Source organism: Corvus moneduloides, chromosome 11 (genome assembly GCF_009650955.1).
Source record: "Corvus moneduloides isolate bCorMon1 chromosome 11, bCorMon1.pri, whole genome shotgun sequence".
NCBI lineage: Eukaryota > Metazoa > Chordata > Aves > Passeriformes > Corvidae > Corvus > Corvus moneduloides.
In genome coordinates this window covers 21,730,345-21,739,111 of record NC_045486.1, presented here as the reverse complement: position 1 = coordinate 21,739,111, position 8,767 = coordinate 21,730,345, and the positions used below count along the sequence as shown (strand labels likewise).

General features: G+C 55.7%; 1 protein-coding gene across 1 annotated transcript; it reads left to right on the top strand.

The window, feature by feature from the left end:
- Positions 1-8,767, top strand: LOC116449524. Its single transcript, XM_032121143.1, has 11 exons — positions 1-155; positions 466-723; positions 882-1,163; positions 1,284-1,568; positions 1,675-1,771; positions 5,383-5,546; positions 6,782-7,042; positions 7,579-7,863; positions 7,949-8,233; positions 8,356-8,452; positions 8,583-8,767. Exons 1-11 carry the CDS (start codon positions 77-79, stop codon positions 8,626-8,628), a joined length of 2,139 nt encoding a protein of 712 aa, XP_031977034.1. The 5' UTR covers positions 1-76; the 3' UTR covers positions 8,629-8,767.

Here is an 8,767-nt window from a genome sequence, read left to right as displayed (position 1 = left end):
TCCGAGGCCACATCTCTCAGCAGTCTCCCTGCTGCTGCACCCTCTGCTGCACACTCTGGGCCTCACTGCTGGAACCATGCGGTCCCCTTGCTGCTGCCTTCTCTCTCTCCTCCTCCACCTCTTCCTCCTCTCTGGGACATGGGCAAACCTGGAGGGTAAGTAGGACCTCTGGCTCATATACCTCTACCTCCATGGCAGTCTATAGGGGAGAGGCTTCTTGCTCCCCACCCACCTTGGGTACTCGCTTTCTCACTTGTCCCCTGGCTCCACATCTCCTCCCCAGCAGGGATGTAGCCACGCCAGGTGGGTGCAGGGGATGGGAACTGGGGCTGTAAAGGGTGTAAGGGGCTTATGGGGGGCCCATGGATCCCTGCAACCTCAAGGACCCATCCCTCAGCCCCTCCACTTTGCTCAGCCCTCTTCTCCCAGTCATATCTCCTCCCTGTCAACCATTGTCTCATGTAGGGACCTTCACTATCCGGCTGCTCCAGACCACCACCTTCCAAAACACTTCATTTGTGGACACAGAAGGGCTGGGCCTGCTGGAAGACATCGAACTCGGGTCTCTTGATAAACACACATTCTCCATCCGCTTCTACCAGCCCTGGCTGCGCCCAGCCCTGCCCCAAGCGGACTGGGACACCCTTGAGAACCTGGTTAAGATCTACTTGCAGCAGTTCAACCATCTGGTCAATGAAGGGGCCAGGCAAAGGGACGTCCCCTGTGAGTGCCCAGTCTTCACTGCATCCCCTTTCTGAACAGCAGCTGGGAAGTGGGGAAGGATGTGATAGTGCTGCTGCTGTATAGGAGACACTGACCATGTCTGCAGGAAGGCAATCCCAGCCCCTCATGCAACCTCTCTCTCCTCTCTGCCCCACCAGACCCCTTTGTGGTTCAGTGCATGGCAGGCTGCGAGCTCTACCCCAACAGAACCTCCCGGGCCTTTGCCTATGTGGGTTACAATGGTCAGGATTTCCTCCAGTTGGACACAGAGAATGCCACCTGGACCTTCTCCCAGGACACCAACTTGTCACGGTATGTCCAGTCATCTCTCCAGAACTACACTGCCTTCAGTGAACTGGTGGAAATTCTCTTCAATGAGACTTGTGTCGAGGACATGGAGGTGTTACTGCAGTATGGGAGGGCAGCTCTAGAGAGACAAGGTGAGACCACCCTGATCCTGCAACAGCTGCCCCAAAGCCCCCCCACACTGGGGCCAAGCTGTGCCCCAACGGGGCTTGCCCCATCCTGGCTTGCCCCACCCCTTTGCTCTCATTCCCCAGAGCTGCCTGTGGCCACGGTCTTTGCCCGCACCCCCAGCCTAGACCAGCTGCTGCTCGTTTGCCACGTCACTGGCTTCTACCCCCGTCCCATCAGCGTGGCGTGGCTGCGGGATGGCCAGGAGGTGCCTCCGGGCCCGGTGCTCAACACCAGTGCCGTCCTGCCCAACGCTGACCTCACCTACCAGCTCTGCAGCGTCCTGGCCGTGACCCCCCGTGATGGGCACAGCTATGTCTGCCGTGTGCGCCACCAGAGCCTGGGCACCCGCGCCCTTCTCATCCCGTGGGGTAGGTGCCACCCATGGGGGATGACATGGGGCTCCTGAGCCACCCTGCCCTGCAAGATGGAGCAAACCCCAGAAAGTTCATGGCAGCTTCTCCTTATGTTTCCCAGGGGACTCAGAAGTGGTGCTGATCACAGGGCTCGTGGCTGGGCTGCTTGCAGCCATGGCCGTAGCCGCCATGTCAGTGCTTTGGGTGTGGAGACAAAGGTGAGTCCCTGTCTGTCCCGTGGAGCAGCAGTGAGAAAGGAGGGGAGGAGATGCCCAGGGGATTTCTGCACTGAGCAGCAAAGCTCTTGCTTTGGCCCTGCCAGATGCTGTCTTGCACTCCCACAAGGTCTCTGCCATGGAGCATCCATCAGCTGCTCCCCTCTCATTTCAGAAAGCACCAGCAGATGGAGGAATCAGAGTCCAGGAACTCCATCCTGAGCAAAGAAGCTTAGCTCAGAAGGGAGCCAACAGTCCCCATTCCCTTCCACTGCCTTCACAGCAACAAGAACTACCTTTTTCTGCTTCACCTAAGTTCTGGGCATTGCCAATTACAAGACTAACTCCATTCAGAGATGCACAAGAGAAACCTGGGCAGCGTTTGACTCACTTGAATTTTCTAAACAGACACAAATGCAAGTCGGAGACCTCCTCACTTGTTACACGTGATCATCTCTTAGCTTGTGGCACTGGCCAGTGCACCCACTGACGCTCGAGGGCACCTCGATGCCCAATGGCAAATTCTCCCAGTTCTGGTTCAGTAACACTTTTGTCAGAAGGTGGAAAGCTGTACCCTTCTACTGTCACTTTCTGGTATTTTTTTTCCCCTAAAAATTGCCTTTATTAACCATATTCCAGAAATATTTGCGCTGAGACTGAGCTGTTCCATACAGACTAACAGAACCTGGCCAGAAATGGCTTTACAAAGTGCTGAGTAACACTGAAACTCTGGTGTAATGTGTGGGAGCTGCAGATGTGTATGAAATGAAAATAAACCATTCATATTTTCACTAAGATCACGTGCTTTTCCTTAGCAGTTGCGTGGGCTTGGAGAGGTTTTGATCAGCCACGTATGGAAGCTGAAACACCACTGAATTATTGGCACTAATTGCAGAAAGCACCAAAGCACGGGGAAAAAACAGTACATGTGTGCCTGTGCATATATGAACATATTCTTACATATTGCATAGAAATAAGCAACTGTGCACACGGGGGTAAAGTGACCCCGAGGCTCCTAATAAAGGAGAAAAAGGAAGCCCGTGTCCCATCAAAGATAGCACACACACACACACACACACAGAAAGGCATGTAGTTCATGCTCCCAATCAACTTGAACATGTAGCTTCAAAAGGTTTGGTTTTATTGGACACCTTCCTGCAAAGTTTCCCAGGATAAGTCTGGCAGCCGTGTGCAAGCCAGAAAACCTGGCTGCCTTGTTGCCATGTCCACCACAAATCCAATGGCCAGACCCTGGAAACCACAAAGCTGGGGTCAGGACTGCATTTCTCTGGGAGCCAGAGTCACCTGCTGACATGACAGGGCTCAAGGACCTCACTGCAAGAGGAGTGACACCAAGCCTCTCCCAGCCCCTGCTGACTTGGGACAGACAGATGAAACTCTTAGGTGCAGGCATGCCTCCCTGCAGCCTTGGCATCCACAGGCAAATGGGGCAATTTCTCTCCCAAGCAGAGTGGAACATCCTGCAGCACTCATGGGACAGGGCAGACCAGGAGAGCAGGTGCAGCCAGTGAGGAAACCTGTTGAGGAAAGGTGTTCATGTGAATGACCTCCCAAGAGACCCTAGAGTACCACACCCACAAACACCTGGTACCAGGGAGGTGTCTGCAAGTGTTTGCTCACATTCCCTAAGAGACCTTACAATAACACACCTCACCCAGGCATTTTAAGAGGGTTCTTAAGGCACCTCATCCCAGCCCAGTGCACTGGGTGCTGCTGCCCACCCACTCACCCACCCAGAGTGACACCCAGTGGCACTGCATCGCTGTCCACCCCGTCCCAACTCACCCAGGCACGGCTCAGGGGGTTACAGCCTTCACCCCAGGGGAGATTGCAAGGACCAGTGTCACCTGCGGGGTCTTTGAGGACCGGGGGCCACATGAGCACTTCAAAGTCCTACAGTCCCCTAGGGCAGGGGGAAAGTGAGGACCAGTAATCACTTGAGAGGACTGTAAGGACCAATGTCACCTGAGAGAACTGTGGGGACCAGTGGTAACCTGGGGGTGACTCTGAGGACCACGGTCACTCGAGAGGACTGTGAAGACCAACAGCCTGTGTGGACCAACAACCCTCTGTCCCCTTGGGTCATTTTCAGACCAGAGAAGTGACAATACGAAGGAGGAAGAAGTTGTGAGTAAAAAGGAAAGTGAAAAAAGCTCCGAACATGAGAAGTATATTCAATAGAAAAGTGCAAGGGCTAAAGCAGAACTTTAAAGCAGATCCACTGCAACAGTGGGAGACATCTGGAGGAAATTCTGAGGGGGCAAAACACATCGTGACCACCTGCACAAGCCAGGTGCCCGGTCCTGTCCCATCAGCAACTCAGACACCAGTAGTGTCACATGCACCTGCGCAGGACAGAGGGCTGTGAACTGCCTCTCAGCTGCTCAGCAGGAAGTGGCCAACAGTCATCTTAGGGGAGACCATGGGGACAAGTGATCACCTCACAGGACTGCAGAGACAAAAGTCCCCTTGTCTCTTCCCTCCCTGTTTGCCCCGTGACTGTGCTTTGCCATCCTGACAGCCAAACACTCTCCTTTGGGTCTAGGACGAGTGGGAGGGATGCGGACTTTGTGGTATAGGCGGACATCCCCTGTGTCATGCCGCTGGGGAAGTTGGGGCCATTTCTGGGCCTACCAGGCCACCGCAGCAGCCCGACTTCTCTCTGGGACAGCTCCGTGGAAGCGAAAAGATTCAGTATTTGGATGCTACCGAGGTGCACCCCCCAGACTTCCCCTTGGCTGTGGTTTTGGTTCTGCCTTCCCCCCCAGTGCAGGCACCACCCAAAAAAGGGGAAGAGAAACTGCATGCTGAGGAGAGGAGTCGGGGAGAAGCAGTCGATCAGGGACATTGTGGGGGAGAGGCTGACTCTGGTCACCCCATTGTCCCTCCAGCACAGGACACTGGTGCCAGTGGGGACAGAGCAGGGGGATAGCTCCCACCATTTCTGTTCCCATGCACAGGGGACTCTTGGGGAGGCGGACCGGATTCCACACCAAAGCTGCTGGGAAGGAAAGGGGAGTTGCCGGGCCCATCCCCAGGTGTTTAGAGCAGAGTTGGGGCTCCCCAGCAGTGTCCTACAGCTCGGGACTAAGTGGAACAGCTTGTCACCTCCTCCTTGGGAGCCCCATCCCCAGAATTAGGCAAGTGATGCAGGAGTAGCCTGAGCTGGAGGTGCCAGGAATGGGAAAGGGGGTGACCCAAAGTATCCCTTCTCCCTATGTGGGGGCTGAGAGGACAGCAACCATCTTTCTCCAGTCAGGTCTGAAATCCAAAAGCCATTGTCACCTGCATTGGAGCTGATGCATCCCACAAGAACAGGGATAGGACAATGTAAAATTTGTGGGGAGGGGGAGTCAGGAGAACCCAGCTTAGATCCTTGAAAATCTTTTTTCCTAGTGCTGTTTCCTGGGACTCTCTTTCCCTGCCTTCTCCTTCTGGCTAGGCTTTTCCCAGCCCCAGCCTGTCACGGCACTTCATGCTCAAGACCTTATTTCATCTTTTGTCCCTCCCACACGTCCCCAGCCTTCAGCTTGGGACCTCTGGGCCCCTCCCTGACACATTCATTCTCCTATTGGTGGAGAGCCACTGCAGTGACGGCTGGGCTGGGTTGAAGCTTGGGATCCCACAGGTTCTTCCTCCTCCCACGGTCACTGCTGCTGCTTTTTCAGCCTTGCCGCATGCACCATGCAGCCCCCTCACCTCCTCCTCTTCCTCTTTCTCCCGATCTTCCTCCTTGGGATGTGGGCAGACCCAGAGGGTAAGTGGGAGCTCTGGCTCACCTCAACTGCTTTCACCCCCCCCCCCCAACACCCTGTCAGAGGACCCCACAAATTCTCCTCAGGGGAGGCGTGGCCAGGCCACTGTGCCGTATGGGGGGGACAGATGATCCCCAGCATTGGAGGGCCACCTCCTACTGTGCACCACCCGAACATGTTTGTCCTTGCCCACCCTCTCTCTTCCTGCCTCCAGCTCAAGACTTCTGCCCCACCAGCTCCAACACAGGGCCTTGGATCACAAGCAGATGAGACAAGAGTGGTCCCCAGCCGGGCCTTGGGTGTTGAGTTTCCCCCCAAGATGTCCTCCCCCCGCAGAGAGCCCATGGGTGCCAGGCAGGTCGCAGCTCCACGTGGTGCTGAGGGCCCCTTCCGTCAGCCCCTCGTTCGTTAGGGAGCTGCACCTGCAAGAGGCTGTTTTGGGCACTGCTGTCACACAGAGTGTTTTACCACAACCCCGTGAGACCTTATGCTTCCAGGGCAGGCAGCATCAGACACGGAAACGCCGGATTGATCTCTGGGCTGATGTCCTGGCTCTATCAGGGAGCCCCAAACCTGGACAAGATACCCTTTCCTTCCAACCATCCTCTATATCCTCTGCACTATGTGCAGGTCTTTGGCAGATACAGGTCCTGGCACAGGTGCTTGTCCTGGGGGGAAACATCACCCCAAATGAGCAGCGAGGTGCCCCTTCATCTGCTCTGCACAGTCAGAGAGCAGCACTGGCCAGGAGGGAGGCATGGAGGGGAGGGGACAAAATGCCTAAAATCCTCTGCAGGAAACAACCACTTTGTTGAAAGTAAAATAGAGAAGGAAAAAGAGCAGTGAAGTCAGAGGAAGTTCAGACAGGAAGGCGACCCTGAGCAGAATGAAAAGCTCATATGATCCTATGAAAAGGATCATAGAAGTGCAGAATGATTTGGAGTGAAAAGGACCTTTAAAGGCTATTCAGTCCAACCCCTCTGCCATGGGCGCGGGCACCTTCCCTGCTCAGAGCCCCGAACAACCTGGCCTTGAATGTTTCCAGGGATGGGGCATCCACCATATGTCTGGGTAACGTGCCAGTGTCTCACTACCCCTCGCACTAAAAAAGATCTTTCTTATTATCTAGTCTGAATCCCCTGTTCCGCCTCCAGCACTTCCACTTCCCCCGTTTTCCCTTTAGCACCTCCACACATCTCCTTCCTGCACCCTTTCCCATCTCCATCCTTTCTCCTAGCAGAGCCACAGGTTATCCAGTACCTCCTGACTAGCTTCTTTGCCAACATCAGCTCTGCTGAGGTGTCATGCGTGGCAGTTGTGGAGGACATACCCATCTTTGCACTGGATCCTGCCAACTGGAGCATCCACTTCTACTGGTCCTGGGCCAGCCAGGCTGCAACCGAGGGTGACGGGGAAAAGATATTGTCCCAGTATAGAGTCGCTCTGCGCAATATGATCCGATTTGTGCACGACACAGTTCAGCAGACCAAACAGCACTGTGAGTATGGGAACGAGCCCTGCCAGAGCCCTAGTCCTTCTCCCCAGGTTCCGTCTGTGGCCTCCTCCCCATCAGGATGGCATTTGCACGGTATCTCACAGGGTGCAACAGCTCCTGAAACACTGCAGCTGCTGGAACTGGCAGAAGTGGGTAGGGCAGCAGACCAAAAATACCCCTTGGGGCTTCTGCCATCTGGCACAGGGAACCCCTCTGCATGTCAGGGAGCTGCCGCCAAATTTACTGGAGCTGCAGGATTGACACAGCAAAGATCATGAAAGAGAAAACTGGGGGCAAGTATTTTGGGGAACAGAATTCTTTCTAAGCAAGCACTCCACACTGGTATCCACTCCATTCTTCCAAGGGGCCTGAGGGCTTGCAGGGTGTCCAGGGTCTCCTGAAGCATGGCGTTATGCCCTGCTGCCCATTGCACCCCGCTCTCCACTGCACCCCTGTATGTGCCCTCAGCCACATCCCACCTCATGCCTCCCACGTTTCACACGCTCATGAGACCTCTCCACTGGCTTTGCCCTTGGCAGACCCATTGGTGGTCCAGTTACGTGCAGGCTGTGCGCTGTACCCCAACAGGACAAGCCGGGGCTTCCTGGATATCGGCTGGGATGGCAGAGACCTCGTAGCTTTTGAGGTAGATAAACAGCGCTGGGAGGCCCGGCAGCCATTCCAGCTGGCAGAGCTGGTCAGCAAGAGCCTCAACAGGCAGAAGTCCGTCACAGTGCTCTTGGAGTACCTTCTCTCCATCAAGATCTGCCAGAGCAATGTCCTCTCCCTGAAGCGGTATGGGAGGGCAGCACTGGAGAGACAAGGTGAGACCACCCTGACCCTGCAACAGCTGCCCCAAAGCCCCCCACACAACGAGGCTTGCCCCACCCCTTTGCTCTCATTCCCCAGAGCTGCCTGTGGCCACGGTCTTTGCCCGCACCCCCAGCCTAGACCAGCTGCTGCTCGTTTGCCACGTCACTGGCTTCTACCCCCGTCCCATCAGCGTGGCGTGGCTGCGGGATGGCCAGGAGGTGCCTCCGGGCCCGGTGCTCAACACCAGCGCCGTCCTGCCCAACGCTGACCTCACCTACCAGCTCCGCAGCGTCCTGGCCGTGACCCCCCGTGATGGGCACAGCTATGTCTGCCGTGTGCGCCACCAGAGCCTGGGCACCCGCGCCCTTCTCATCCCGTGGGGTAGGTGCCACCCATGGGTGATGGGATGCAGGCTGCAGATAGCAGCCACTGGCCCTGTGAAAGGCAGCTCCTGACTGGTGCTGCCATCCTCACACAGATGCCCTCTTCTCTCCCTGTCTCAGAAAACCGCAGCAGAGCTCCAACTGCCAGCATCACCATTGCAGTGCTGCTTCTTGTGGCCATAGCCTCTGCCGGGGGATTTTGGTGGTGGAAGCGCAGGTGAGCTCTCCCTCCCATCACCTGCTGTAAGATTTACGGGCATGTAGGTTGGTCCAGGGGTTGCAGCAGCAGCTCCGTAGGGGTGAACTCCCTGGCTGTCAGCATGGTTCATGGTGTCCCTCCTTTGCAGGAAAGGTAACGAGGCTACATGGGAGACCCAGGAATTCATCATTTGAGACCTGGTTGTCCACTCAGCAAAAACCGCTTGCTCTCCCTTCTTACTTCGTGTCCCATCCCTGACCCATCAGGACCGACACGGTTTTGTTCTGGAAAACCACCGCATTAAACAGCTACAAACTTCCCCTAATGCACATA

Coding starts and splice junctions, on each gene's coding strand:
- LOC116449524 (XM_032121143.1), top strand. CDS start 77: ATGCGGTCCCCTTGCTGCTGCCTTCTCTCTCTCCTCCTCCACCTCTTC. Junction 1,569..1,674: donor CGCCCTTCTCATCCCGTGGG/GTAGGTGCCACC, acceptor TATGTTTCCCAG/GGGACTCAGAAGTGGTGCTG. Junction 1,772..5,382: donor CTTTGGGTGTGGAGACAAAG/GTGAGTCCCTGT, acceptor GCCACTGCAGTG/ACGGCTGGGCTGGGTTGAAG.